Source organism: Euleptes europaea, chromosome 11, assembly GCF_029931775.1.
Source record: "Euleptes europaea isolate rEulEur1 chromosome 11, rEulEur1.hap1, whole genome shotgun sequence".
NCBI lineage: Eukaryota > Metazoa > Chordata > Lepidosauria > Squamata > Sphaerodactylidae > Euleptes > Euleptes europaea.
The window spans coordinates 73,928,860-73,943,522 of NC_079322.1; the positions used below are offsets into that span (position 1 = coordinate 73,928,860).

Here is a 14,663-nt window from a genome sequence, read left to right on the forward strand (position 1 = left end):
ATTGCCATGTCAGGTAAAGGTTAAATGGAGAAGAAGACTCTCTAGGCTGCTTTCTTGGAAAACGCCAGAGGCTAGGGGTGTGCTGCTGTTACAATTAAAACTTGGCCTTTTAAACTTTTAAACTTAAATTTAAGAAAACTTAAATTTTCTTTGGCCGAGTTCCTGGCTTTGGGCCAGTCATACACTCTCAGCCTAATCTACTTCACAGGGTTGTTGTAATGATAAAACGGAGGCGAGGAGAATTATGTAAGCCACCTTGGGTCCCCACTGGGGAGCAAGGTGGAGTATAAATAAATAAATAAATCCCAAGAAATCTCTAGATGCTTAGAATGAAGTTGCAGGCATATATTGTGGTGTATGCTCCTTATAATCGCTTCAACAGCTGGATCCACGCGTGCTTGCGGAAGGCGGACAAGAACAAAGATAACAAGATGACCTTTAAGGAGCTCAAGAACTTCCTGAAAGAAGTCAACATCCAAGTGGATGACAACTATGCCCGGCAAATCTTTGAGGTGAGGGTTTTTTTTTAATTTATGCATGGTGCACCTTGCTGCTCTGCAGAGCAAAATTAAAGACGACTTCTTTGGAGTGGTAGAATCTGTACACTGCAGACAGGTTTATTGGGCAAACTGAAAATTGCATCCAGATTATGCAACAAAGAAGTATAATGAGGTTGTATTGTAGTATATAATTATATTATGTATTACAATGCTAGTGTGTAATAATGATGAGTAGTGTTATAACTATTATTTCTGAGCCCTCTTTCATTACTATTATTATATAATGTGTCATCAACATACTTGTTTATGATTTTTTTTGTTGATAAACATAGATACATACTATTTTGCAAAACTTAGGAACCAGCCAAATTTTCTAGGAATCAGCTGGGAGGGGGAGAGAGGGAGAGATTCCATGAGAGGATAGTTCCTACCTTTTGATCTCTTCTCCCAATTTTCCTTCCATCTTGCTTATTTGAGATTGCCATGGCTTATCTTGTACACAGGGTTGCCAACTTCGGGTTGGGAAATTCCCGGAAATTGGGGGAGATCCTGGGAATGGTGAGATTTAGGGAGGGGTTATAATGCCATACAGTCCATCCTCAAAAGTGGCCATTTTCTCCAGGTGAAGTGATCTCTGTTGCTTGGAGATCAGTTGTAATCCCAAGAAATCTCCAGGCCCCACCTGAAGGATGGCAACCCTAATTGTAGCCTCTGCTTTTGGAGTCCTCCCTCGGTGTTTGCTGATTCCACGTGAACCTGAATTTTTTGGGAGAAAATATTAAATATTTATTAGTTAACAATAATAAAATAAATATTAAATAGGTACAATGAGCTCAATTAAATATTTTTAAAAATCCAATAATAATCAATAATAAAGGTTAGGAAAAAAAGACACTGAGCTTACTCAGCGAGAGTTGTCTACTTGGTATGCACTATCAGGGATCAATATTGACAATTTCCGGTGATTCTTATGTTTTGCATTGTCTAGCCCTGGCTCAGGTTGCTGCTTAAAAAGAAAGGAGGGTTTCATCTCTGCTCTCTGTGTCCACAGCAATGTGACACATCTCAAACAGACACCTTGGAGGACGACGAAATAGAAGTCTTCTATAAGTTACTGACTGAGCGGGAAGAGATCGGCAAGATCTTCTCGCGATACTCTGATGCCGAACAGATCATGTCGCTAGACGACTTGGTGAGATTCCTCCAAGAAGAACAGCACGAGGAGGACGCAGGACCGGAGATGGCCCGCTCTCTGATTGAGAGATATGAACCCAACGAAACTAGTAGGCCCCTTAACCGCGGGACTGAGCGATTTCCCCGTTTGCAATATTGACATTCTGCCATTCGGCAGAAAACTCCCCTAAAGATTCACATTTAAAAAAAAATGTAAACACAGCGGTAGAATATATTTTGGGTTGGATCTAACGTGCCTTGTAGACAAGGATAATACAGCTACAGTATAAAATCCCAACACTATGTAAAAAAATGGCAGGTAGCTAAGAAGTTAAACCAAAAATTCTGGATCTTGGGATGCTGATAAGAAGGTAGTTAGCATAAGTTAAACTGAAGGCCCTCTCAAAGGTGATCCCTTGGGGAAATCACAGTTCTTGTATAACATGGATGATGATGATGATAGCTTTTTCTGCATTCTTGGTTTCCTCGCTTCCTGTTTCTTTTTTTGGGGGGGGGGCTTCAGTTCTGCATGTGTTTTGCTCCCTCTGGTGCTCAATTTATATCCAGAGTAAAAATATGATTGATGATAAACTGGTGTTATATCAAATTGACCACAAAACAGGTGTGGAACTGAAAAAAACTCTGAAGAAACAGGAAGTTAGATGCGAGGAAAATGAGAATGCGGAAAAGTATAATGATAATATTTACTAATTCATCCGTGCCAAAGATTTACTTGCAATAGAAAAGAGCAAGAGTCCAGTAGCACCTTAAAGATTAACAAAAGACTACTGGACTCTTGCTCTTTTCTGTTCTAGTGACAGACTAACAGCCTGTACATCATGAAAGATTTACTTGATTCCTTTAAGCTACAGCCCTGAACAGGGTGACTTGTGATCCAACCGGAGTTAAGCCCTTCATAAAATCCGACTGGTTTCCATGGGGAAATGATGATTAAATCTGTGCCAACGAGGGTTCAGAAGGGCTGAACTGTGCCTAAACTGTGCTCTTTGCTTATGCCCCCGAGCTCACTCTTTCAGTAAGTAATCCCTCAACTGTTTTCTCATTGTTCTTGTGTGTCCCTGTGCAGTCAAAAAAGAGCAGGCCATGACGAAAGACGGCTTCCTGATGTATTTGCTGTCCGACGACGGAGACGTCTTTGATAAGGTGCACCGTCAGGTGTACCAGGACATGACCAAACCCCTCAGTCACTATTTTGTGTCGTCTTCACACAACACCTACCTCATGGAAGATCAGCTAAGGGGCCCCAGCAGTACGGAGGCCTACATCAGGTATGAGCAGGGTTGCCAGCTCCAGCTTGGGAAATACCTGAAGATTCTGGGGATGGAGTCTGAGGAGAGCAGGGTTTAGGGAGGGGAGGGACTTCAATGGGGTACAGTCCCATAGAGGCCATTTTCTCCCCGGGGAACTGACCTCTGAAGTCTGGAGATCTATTGTAATTCTGGGAGATCTCCAGGCACCACATAGAGGCTGACAACCTTACGGCAGGCAGGGCATATGTTGAAGGGGTCGTGTTTTTCAAGGGTCTAGAACATAGCACACACACACACCCCATGCAGCATCCACTCTGCCCACTAAGGTTAAGCAGGACGGCAAAATCGGGAAGGTTTGTCGAGCTCTCCACAAGTCAAAATACTTGGCCAAGGGCCAGCATTTAGCTTGGCAGGTTGTGTTTGCCTGAGTTAACCGTCCAGGAGGCCAGGCAGGAAAAACAACCCCTGGGAACTCTGTTTCCCCCGCGCTGCATCTTTCCGAGCATCTTCCTTTTCCAGTCATCTTTGGAATTCTCGATTAGAGCATCCTTTGCTCCCTTTCTTTTCAGAGCCCTGACTAAAGGATGCCGCTGTGTTGAACTGGATTGCTGGGACGGCCCTAATTCGGAGCCGGTGATTTACCACGGCTACACCCTCACCTCCAAGATCCTTTTCTGTGATGTCATCAAAGCCATCAAGAACTACGCTTTCAAGGTAAGGAACTCTCTCCTGCTCCCCAGTTGAGAAATATGCCTGCTTTTTTCTCATTGAATATTTTTAAAAGCAGACCAGACAAGTTGGTTTTTTTGCCCCTGAATATTCTTTGAGTTTGCCTTCTGAAATCCCTGGATACTGACAGTTTCCCAGCAATTGCTTGCTAAGGATTTTTGCATCCATAAGGGGTAGAAACTTGGGTTTAAAAAAAAATGATATTCTTAGAGATATAGATAGATATAGCATTTGATGGGCTGTACCATTTCATAGTTCAGATGAAGGAATACCCTGCCATCCTATACACACACATCCAGAACATAGATCGCTTCCAAGTGTTTACAATGAAATAAAATAACAAGGGGGAGGAGAGGTGGCATGGTACAGCCTGATCTCATCAGATCTGAAAAGCTAAGCGAGGTAGATACTTGGAAGGGAGACCACCAAAGAAGGCTCTGCAAAGGAAGGCAATGGCAAACCACTTCTGCTTTTCACTTGCCTTGAAAGCCCCTTGCTGAGGTCGCCATAAGTCGGCTGCGACTTGATGGCACTTTGCACACACACAAACCAACAAGGAAAAACCACCCTTCAGTCCACCAAATGTCCTTCAAAAGAGGATAGTCTCTACTCACCTTCTGGGCTATGGCCATTTGGGCACTGTTTAGATGCAGGAGTCACGTGTTTTCTTGCTACGTTCTCCGCAGACCTCTCCTTATCCCGTCATCCTGTCCCTGGAGAACCACTGCAGCCTCGAACAGCAGAAGATGATCGCGCACCACATGCAGACCATCTTGCAAGACATGCTTCTCTTGGCACCTGTGGATTCCAACAAGTGCTTACCTTCGCCAGAGGTGAGTTTGGCAAGAGCCACCTAGGGTTGCTGACCTCCAGAGTCTGGAGTTCTCCTGGAAATACAACTGATCTCTAGACAAGAGAATCAGTTCCCCTGGAGAAAATGGCTGATTTGAAAGGTGAACACCTTATGGCATCACAATCCCTGCTGAGGATCCTTCCTTCTCTGTCCCCACTGATGGTACCCCATGGGCACCCCCACCCATAGAAGCCATAGAGATAACACAGCAATGCTTCTCTGTGATTCAGTAAAGTTGTCACAAACTCTGACTGTTAATTGACAAAGCAGGCTTAACAATTTCTGCAAACAAATGCTTGTTTCTTGCTTGGTCAGCCTGGCTGTTATTGTTCTATCCTTGAGAAAGATAAGTATGAGTAAACTGATGTCCTTTCTTTCTCTCTCGTCTAGCAACTGAAGGGGAAGATTCTCGTGAAAGGGAAAAAGCTAAGTGAGGAGGCTGAAGATGTCTCAGATGAGGATGAAGCAGCTGAAATGGAAGATGAATCTGTGAAGATCGAGGTAGAAAGCAAAAAGACGGTGAGTCGTATGAGCTGGTCTCCAGATTGCTGCTTTGGAGGGGTTGACTCTATGGCATTATACCCTGCTGAGGCTCCTCCCCAGCCCAAATCCTGACCTCTCTGGGCTCCACCCCCAAAATGTCTAGGTATTTCCCAACCCAGAGCTGGCAACCCTACTCATCGCATGACTCGAACACCCCATGGAAGTCAGTTGGGACTTGATGGCACCTTCTTCTTCCTTCTTGTTTCCTCCTGGGGCTCAAAGCAGCCAGGGTGGGGCATGTTAATCTGGTAGACTAGATTTGTTTTCCAGCTCCTACACATGAAGCCAGCTGTGTGACCTTGGGCTTGTCACACTCTCTCAACCCCACCTACCTCGCAGGGTGTTTGTTGTGGGGAGGGGAAGGGAAGCTGATTGTAAGCCGGTTTGAGTCTTCCTTAAGTGGTAGAGAAAGTCGGCATATCCTCCTCCTCCTCCTCCAAAAACCATTGCTCTAGCCCAGCATTTCTCAACCTTTTTACCCTTGAAATAATATTCATGTCTCAGGGAACCCCTACATATAATTACATATGATTTACATGTGATTAGCCGATTCATCGCTATTTCTCGCAGAACCCCTAGTGATTTCTCGCAGAACCCTAGTTGAGAAATGCTGCTCTAGCCTATGACAGGTCATCTTGAATGACACATTTTCCTACTGTGGCCTTGCTTGAGATAATCAGAAGCATGAATGGAGGTGCTCCAAAACTGTTGGTAAGGAAAACATTGTTTCCGTCTGGCCAGCTTGACAGATAACTTGAGAAAAACATGGATCTTTCTTGTTCAGAGTGACAAGCTCAAACTTGCCAAAGAGCTGTCAGACACGGTCGTCTACTGCAAAAGCGTCCACTTCGAAGGTTTTGATGACTCTAATCCCAGGCCCTTCAACGAGATGTCATCCTTCACTGAAAGCAAAGCTCTGAAGCTGGCCCAGGAGTCTGGTAGGTACCGCAAAACACTCCTCGGTTCTCCAAGCAACAAGTTCTTCCAGGGACAGCGATTGCCAGTTTTGGAGGTTCAGGGCAATTTATCAGAATACCACTAGAGACAGGGTGGCGCCAGAAGAGTGTGCCTAGATGGCATCACATCTGCTACTCTATATCAGAGCCCCAGTGAGAGAGTGAGAGACAGCAACCCAAACTACCAATTAGTTTTTTGACGTGTTCTCCTGGAGAGAGGCTGTGGCTCAGTAGTAGAGCACCTGCTTGGCATGCAGAAGGTCCCAGGTTCAATCCCCCGGCATCTCCAGTTAAAGGGACCAGGCAAGTAGGTGATCTGAAAGACCTCAGCCTGAGACCCTGGAGAGCCGCAGCTGGTCGCAGTAGACAATACTGACCTTGATGGACCAAGGGTCTGATTCAGTATAAGGCAGCTTCGTGTGTTCATGTGTTTCTCACAGCCACACAGCAGCTGCAGGGACGAGCTTCTAAAAAAAATAAAAGAGAACCCAAAGGGGTCCGGAATAGCATCGCAGCAAAGGAAGAGCTCCTGTCTCCCCTCTCCAAGCAATTTCCTCATGTGGATATCATGGGGGGGGAGGAGTTATTTTGCCTATTTTGCTGCTCCATGTGGAGTATCTGTGCATGAAAAGAAGCCAAATCAGCAAAATAATTCTCCTTCCCAGTTCATTTTTCAAGCCATTTGGAGCCCCTTCGGGTTCTCCTTTTTTTCTTTTTAAAGAAGCAGTTTCCTGCAGCTGCTGTGAGACTGTGGGGAACATGAGAAACCCCGGGGGGGGGACTATTTTATTTATGCTATTTGTAGTCCACCTTTCTCATTATGGCTCAAGGCGGATTACACAGAGGGAGTCGATCCAATCAATAAGGTGGGGCATTCAGTAAGCAGGGTCAGCCCTGGTTAGTACTTGGAAGGGAGACCACCGAGGAAGACCTGGGTTGCTAAGCTGAGGAAGGCAATGGAAAACCATCTCTGCTCATCTCCTGCCTTGAAAACCTTATGGGATCGCCATAAATCAGCTGTGAGTTGACAGGACTTTCCAACACCCCCAGAGTCGTTATGCCGAGGAAGGCAATGGCAAACCACTTCCAAACGTCTCTTGCCTTGATAGCCCTACTGGATCACCATATGTCGGCTGCGACTTGATAGCGCACTGCACACAAACACACTTATTTTTGGCCTGCCCTGAGCCTGATGAATTTTGTTGGGTAATTCCCAGATTCTAGTGTGATAAGAGAAGGAGGAAAAAAAGATTTCTCTTTCTCACACACACACGCCCACACCAAACTGAAAAGAGAATTGTGTGTCCTTCTGTTCCTCTCTCTTTATCCTAGGAACCAGCTTCATACATCACAACATGAAGCAACTAAGCCGGATCTACCCGGCAGGATGGAGGACGGATTCCTCAAACTTCAGTCCAGTTGACATGTGGAACGTGGGTTGCCAGATAGGTAAGCGGAGAAGCTCCTTGTGAAAAGCTGCGGATGCGATCCAGTCCAAGTTCAACACTTTAAAGTCCTGTGGAGGTCGATAAGAGAGATCTGAGCACGTTGAGAACTCTCCTGTTGAGATCCGTGGGATTTAAAGGGCTTAACATTGGCTTGTTCATGTGGTGTAGTGATTAAGAACGGTGGACTCTAATCTGGAAAACCAGGTTTGATTCCCCACTCCTCCACATTAAGCCAGCTGGGTGACCTTGGGCTTGTCACACTCTCTCAGCCTCACCTATCTCACAGGGTGTCTGTTGTAGGGAGGGGAAGGGAAGGTGATTGTAAGCCGGTTTGAGTCTCCTTTAAGTGGTAGAGAAAGCCGGTTTGTTTCCTTACTCCTCTACATGAGCAACAGACTCTAGTCTGGTAAACTGGGCTTGATTCCCCATTCCTCCACATGAGCTATGGACTCTAATCTGGAGAACCGGGTTGGTTTCCCCACTCCTACTCATGAAGCCTGCTGGGTGACCTTGGGCTAGTCACAATTCTCTCTGAACTCTCTCAGCCCAACCTACCTCACAAGGTGTCTGTTGTGGAGAGAGGAAGGAAAGGAGATTGTAAGCCAGTTTAATTCTCCTTTAAAAAGGTAGACAAAATCGGCAAATAAAAAACAACTCTTCTTCTTTTGTTGATGCTCTGATTTATGAAAATGACTAGGTTACAGGGAGAACATAGGAGAATCACCTAATGTCTTTGCTCCCCACCAAAATGTGCACTCACCTTGTTGTGCTAGTAAATCAGCCTTCACTCCAAGGAGCATAGGGCATCGTTCGTGGTTCGGCCCTCCTCCCTTTATTCTCCCAACAACCCTGGCATGTAGGCTGGGCCGAGAAAGAGTCCACAGTCAGCATTTGAATTTCATGGCAGAATGAAGATTGGAACCCAGTGCTAGTCTGGCTAATTAACTGCTATGCCACACTGGCGCTGCCTTTGCCTCTAGACAAAAAGAAGCTTTCCCCCTTAGCATAAAATTCCAATATTGCCCCAGCATAAGCTTAAAAGCTGCTTATGCAGAGATACTTATCTGAGCATCGACAGATTTTAACACCATAACAGGGACCTGTCACAAACTAAATTATCTTTCTCAAATTATTAAAGTATTTAGAAGCAAAATGTTTCTTTTTCTCCCTCTAGTGGCCTTGAATTTTCAGACCAAGGGTGCAGAAATGGACGTATACCAGGGCCGATTTCAAGAAAACGGCTTTTGTGGGTATGTCCTCAAACCAGACTTTCTTCAGGACCAGAGCTCTAAATTCAATCCCAAATCCATCACAGAAGGGCCATGGCAGTCGCGGAAGAAATTCCAAGTTAAGGTAGGAGCGGAAGCAGAAAGCCGTGAATAGGGAGGGAGGGAGGGCCGGTTCACAGAGGATTGTGGGATGAAAAATACTCTAGTTTATCAGCCTCACCTTCTCACGTGGCATGGGCGCATACAGAGGACTGTAGGATGAAAAATGGTCTAGTTTATCAGCCTCACCTTCTCAGGTGGCATGGGCGCATACAACCATACTGGACCAGACCAGTGTTACGTGGTACCTGGGAATTTGTCGTGGGACGTTGGTTTGCTTTCGTGAGAAGAATGCAGAAGGTGTGTTAACAGTCCACGTGGTGTTATCCCTGCAAGTTGTCTGGTCAGTCAGCAGCATGGAAATAAAAGAACCACAGGCTTACTCCAGTCTCTTAAGAATTTGCCTAGACGAGGAATATCCAGCGTGTGCACATTGTCAAAGCTCAACACTTCGCAAGTTGTGGCTATGTGCCACCAAAGGAGGAATCCTTTAACAGCTCACTTGGAGACTTCCAAGTCGCACTGGCAATCCAAAAGCTAGATTTGAGTCTGGAAGTTAAACTGTGAAACTCCCTGCCCCAGGATGTGGACATGTTCATGGAGGAGAGGGGTATTAATAGCTACTAGTAAAAATGGATGTTGTCACGATGCATACCTATTCTCTCCAGGATCAGAGGAGCATACCTATAATATTAGGTGCTTTGGAACACAGGCCGGATGGTGCTGCTGCAGTTGTCTTGTTTGTGGGCTTCCTAGAGGCAGCAGGTTGGCCACTGTGTGAACAGACTGCTGGACTTGATGGACCTTGGTCTGATCCAGCATGGCCTTTCTTATGTTCTTATATTATTACTACCAGTAGCGCCTTAGAGACCAACAAGCTTTTCTCCCTCTCGTAATACCAGAACATGGGGTCAGCTGCTAAAGCTGGAGGGTGAGAGATTCAAAACAGATAAAAGGAAAATTTTCTTCACACAACGGCTAGTTAAATTGTGGAACTCCCTGCCCCGGGATGTGGTGATGGCTGCCAACTTGGAAGGTTTTAAGAGCGGAGTGGACATTTTCCTGGAGGATAGGGCTATCCATGTCAAAATGAGGCGCCTGGTTGGCTTCTGGGTGAACAGACTGCTGGACTTGATGGGCCTTGGTCTGATCCAGCAGCGCTTTCCTTATGTTCTTATGAAGGATGGGGCTATTCATGGCTACTAGTCCAAATGGATACTGGTCATGATGCATCTCTATTCGCTACAGGATCAAAGGAGCATGCCTATTATATCAGGTGCTGTGGAAGACAGGCAGGATAATGCTGCTGCAGCCGTCTTGTTTGTGGGCTTCCTCGAGGCACCTGGTTGGCCACTGTGTGAACAGACTGTTGGACTTGATGGACCTTGGTCTGATCCAGCATGGCGTTTCTTATGTTCTTAAGGTTTTTGGGGTATATGTTTTTGAGAATCAGAGCTCCCTTCGTTAGATACCTCTGACTCTCGAAAGCTTATACCCTGGAAATCTTGTTTGTCTCTGAGGTGCTACTGGACTCAAATCTAGCTCTTCTGTAGACCAACAGGGCTACCCTCCAGAAACTGGCAAACCAGTCATTGTTTTTCGGTGTGCCTTTTACAGATCATCTCCGGCCAGCAGCTGCCCAAGGTGAACAAAGGCAAAAACTCTATCGTTGACCCGAGGGTGATTGTCGAAATCTATGGCGTCCAACAGGACAACGACAAGAAGCAGACCAGAGTGATCGACAACAACGGTAAGAGGGGATGCCCAGTTATGGCTCAGCAAGGTGGGGGGGGGGGTTGTCTGAGGCTCCCACCCACCCAAACTCTCTGTCTCACACCGATCCTGCTGCCGCTTGGGGGCAAACAGCTAACATGGCTCCTCGTTTCCTTATGAGTCTTAGGAGCCAGTGTGGTGTAGTGGTTAAGAGCAGTAGTTTGGAGTTGTGGACTCTAATCTGGTGAACCAGTTTGGTTTCCCCACTCCTCCACATGAAGCTAGCTGGGTTCTCTAAAAACTCTCTCAGCCCCACCTGCCTCACAAGAGTGTTGTGGGGAGGGAAAGGTGATTGTAAGTCGCTTTGAGTTACGGATACCGTGGACTGCCAAAAAAAGAAATCAGTGGGTTATAGATCAAATCAGGCCTGAACTGACCTTAGAAACTAAAATGACTAAACTGAGGCTATCATATTTTGGTCACATTATGAGAAGACAGGAGTCACTAGAAAATACAGTCATGCTAGGAAAAGTTGAGGGCAGCAGGAAAAGAGGAAGACCCAACAAGAGATGGATAGACTCAATAAAGGAAGCCACAGCCCTCAATTTGCAAGATCTGGACAAGGCTGTCAAAGATTGGATATTTTGGAGGACATTGATTCATAGGGTTGCCATGAGTTGGAAGCGACTTGACAGCACTTAACACACAAAGGTGGAAAAATTGGGGTGTAAAAACCAGCTCTTCTTCTAGTTTAAAACCATGTGCCTGGGCATATGGTACCATCCTCTGCTAAGACTGTAGTACCTCAAAACATTGGGGAGAAGGAGAATAATTGATTTGGTGGGGTAGGGGGGACAGGAGCCCCTGATTCCAGGGCTCTCTTCTTTACATATATGCACTCATACGACAGAACAGCAGACTTGTAGGTAAGATTTATGCATTCTACCTGGAGTCAGTTTGTGTACCTCTGTGAGGGCTTGTTAGTCTTCTTACCACCACCCCTTGCCTTTATCTTCTCCTTCATCCAGGTTTCAACCCAAACTGGAATGAAACGTTTGAATTCGATATCGACGTCCCCAAGCTTGCTCTGGTCCGTTTCATGGTGGAAGATTTCGACACATCCACGAAAAATGATTTCATCGGGCAGTTCACAGCCCCTTTCACCAGTCTGAAGCAAGGTAAGACACTGATGCCCTTTCCAGACAGCTGCCCTAAGACCCGATTGGTTGCCCGGTTTTGCACCTAGGTCTGTAATCATAGAAAAATTGAGAAGGGCCTTCAATCCTGAAAAGGGGCAGAGATTTTAGTCCCTGGAAATGACTTAATCTCTAATATTTGCCCAGGAGAATCATGGAATCATAGAGTTGGAAGGGTCCACCAGGGTCATCTAGTCCAACCCCCTGCACAATGCAGGAAATTCACAACTACCTCCCCCAAATGTCGAAGTGTTAAATGTGCAGTTTTAGCTGTTGTCTATTAGGACTATCCTGTGTCTATCAAGATCATTTGTATATAAATTTTATTCTTTCTGTATTTAATGTTTCCTTTATGTACCTACTGGTCATGGACTGTAATAATAAAGAACACACAGAGAGCTGCCCCATCTATAAAGTAACAGAGGTGGTGGGTGGGGCAAGATTCCGTAATGACACCCATTTGGAATTCCTTTATGCAGGCATCCCATGTTGAAACATCCAGTTTTAAATAACGAAGGCAAAAAATTTCTAATAACTAAGGCAAAATGACCGTCTGGGGACCAGACCGTAATTTAGCTCATGCCCACTCCCAGGGTATAGCTACGCAGGAAGCGTGCCGGAACTTGGGATTTGACGCTTTGTCTCTTTCTAAAGGCTACCGGCACATTCATCTCCTGACGAAGAATGGAGACCCGTACCCGTCCGCCACGATCTTTGTGCACATCAGTATTCTGGACGCTTAGTAGAAACGCAGCCATCGTCTCCGACCGCTCAAGGAAACTATCCGTCTTCGCATTCCAAAGGAACTTGGACTCCTAGGCTGGAAGGAAAGACTCAGAACTCAACCCTGCTTTCCAGTCCCTGCGGGATCCTCAGAGACCAGGATGCGACCTGAGCAGTCCAACCCACCCCCTTAAATATGCAAGCGGGACTTTGTGCATTTAGGCCTGACAAATCGCTGCAAAGAACTTCTTTGAAGGAGCAAATTTCATTCCACGGGAGGCACAGTTTGAAAACGTGCCTGCCCCCTCAATCCGAGCTGCTGTTCTGGGCGGATGAGAAAAGAGGGGTCCAACATGCAAGTTATTGCAATAAACGCAGCTCAGTGGCTGTTCGTTTAGCCATGCAAGGCTATAAGGTACATTTGCTGGGTTGTTGTCCAAGCCCTTAGCAAGACTGTAGCAATCAGCCCCAGAATCTCCTGGGGCTCATTTGAGGTTTGATCTCTCAGATATCGTCCACCAGTTTCTCCATCTCTGTCGTCTCCATTTTGTACCTGATGATACCTGCCTGCTTTGGGCTATTTGGCTGATAATTTATGTCCACACTGAAATTATTTGTAGATGGAAGAGAAGGGGCAGGGTAGTCTTATAGTCATACCCCTGTTTTCTTGCTGGCCTTAAACTATTTCCGTTTCATTTTAAAGATGTACCCAAATGTGAAGGCTTTTTTCCAGTTGCTGTCCATAGAAATTTATCCTAACTATAGAGATTTTTTTAAATCCCCATCATAACTGTAACATTCCAATTTTTTAAACTATTCAAGTCTAGGTTCTTTTCAGTTAATTCCTCATTACCATCATTTAGACATGCTTTGCGATTATATTTAAAATTTTCCTGAAATAGCAAGGACGAGAAACTTCAAGAGGTATGGCAAAACCATGTAACTGGAGCCTCGATATTAGACCACTATTGCATTGTAAGCAATTTTACATGAAGGATTTCCACTACTTGCCCTCTTTACCCATGAGCCACGCTACAAATCCATGTACACATGAACACATGAAGCTGCCTTATGTTGAATCAGACCCTTGGTCTGTCAAAGTCAGTATTGTCTGCTCAGACCGGCATTGGCTCTCCGGGGTCTCAAGGTAGAGGTCTTTCACATCACCTACTTAAAGGGACTAGGCAAGAAGGGACTAGGCAAGAAGATGATGTGAAAGACCTCTGCCTGAGACCCTGGAGAGCCGCTGCCGGTCTGAGTACACAGTACTAACTTTGATGGACCAGGGGTTTGATTCAGTATAAGGCAGCTTCATGTGTTCATGTGTTCGTGCATGGGAGACCACCAAGGAAGTCCGGGGCTGCTAAGCAGAGACAAATAGCAAACCACCTCTGTTCGCCTCTTGCCTTGAAAACCCTACGGGGTTGCCGCAAGTCAGCTGTGACTGGATTGCACTTTCCACCACTAAGTCACCCCCCATAGCTATCTATGGGATCAGCAACTCCGCTTGTTTTCCTATGCAATCGCTACTTCTAGTACTTGTATGTGCAAATGGGAGCCTCGCTCACTAGGGATGGGACAGACAGCCACTCTGGCTCCTTGGTAGAACCAGGTTGCTTCCGCCTGGCTTGAGGCCTATGCAAACCATCGTGCCTGAATTTACCACCTCAAGCAAAGCCTGTGTTAGCTTTGGCCTTAAAAGCCATTTGTAAAAATCTCCTGTCGGTAACGTTCCTAAAAAGGAAAACGTTGTCTTCTTTCTCAAGGTAGTATGATGAAAGATGGCAGGAGACCATCATTTTGTAGCAGAGGTGGGCGCTTTGGAGATTCGAGGCTTGGAGCTTTCTTCTGGCTCTTAAGCGGCTTAGTAATTTGACCGGCGCACTGGCTACATGGTTGATGCACCACAAAGATTGTTGAACAGCTCGAGGGCCGTTAAGAATAGCACGAATGGGAGAGGAGTCTGCAGTCGAGTCTCTGTCCTCTTTTGAGGGCTGAATTTCCAGGAGGTGCTGTAAACAAGGAAATCCAGCATCCAACTCACTGACTGGAAAAGCATGCAGAGACCCGGCTGTGACCCTCAGGCCAAAATATTTGCTCATTCCTCTTTTGAAGTAGGGTTGAAAGCCTCCAGGTGGTACCTGGAGATCTCCCGCTATTACAATTGATCCCCAGACAACCAAGATTAGTTCCCCTGGCTGGGGAAAATGGCTGGTTCGGAGGGGGGAAC

At 45.9% G+C, this 14,663-nt stretch overlaps 1 protein-coding gene across 1 annotated transcript in view; it reads left to right on the top strand.

Moving 5' to 3' along the window:
• The window catches only part of PLCD1 (phospholipase C delta 1), a 46,512-nt gene extending 34,043 nt beyond the window's left edge, over positions 1-12,469 (top strand). Inside the window, exons 4-15 of the mRNA XM_056856982.1 lie at positions 383-512; positions 1,552-1,783; positions 2,761-2,962; positions 3,514-3,658; positions 4,360-4,506; positions 4,917-5,045; positions 5,854-6,007; positions 7,358-7,474; positions 8,648-8,826; positions 10,419-10,551; positions 11,543-11,692; positions 12,365-12,469. Of these exons, the coding sequence (XP_056712960.1) occupies positions 383-512; positions 1,552-1,783; positions 2,761-2,962; positions 3,514-3,658; positions 4,360-4,506; positions 4,917-5,045; positions 5,854-6,007; positions 7,358-7,474; positions 8,648-8,826; positions 10,419-10,551; positions 11,543-11,692; positions 12,365-12,453 (1,807 nt within the window). The 3' untranslated portion in view covers positions 12,454-12,469. The remainder of the gene's footprint in view (positions 1-382; positions 513-1,551; positions 1,784-2,760; positions 2,963-3,513; positions 3,659-4,359; positions 4,507-4,916; positions 5,046-5,853; positions 6,008-7,357; positions 7,475-8,647; positions 8,827-10,418; positions 10,552-11,542; positions 11,693-12,364) is intronic.
• Positions 12,470-14,663: the final 2,194 nt, after the last annotated feature.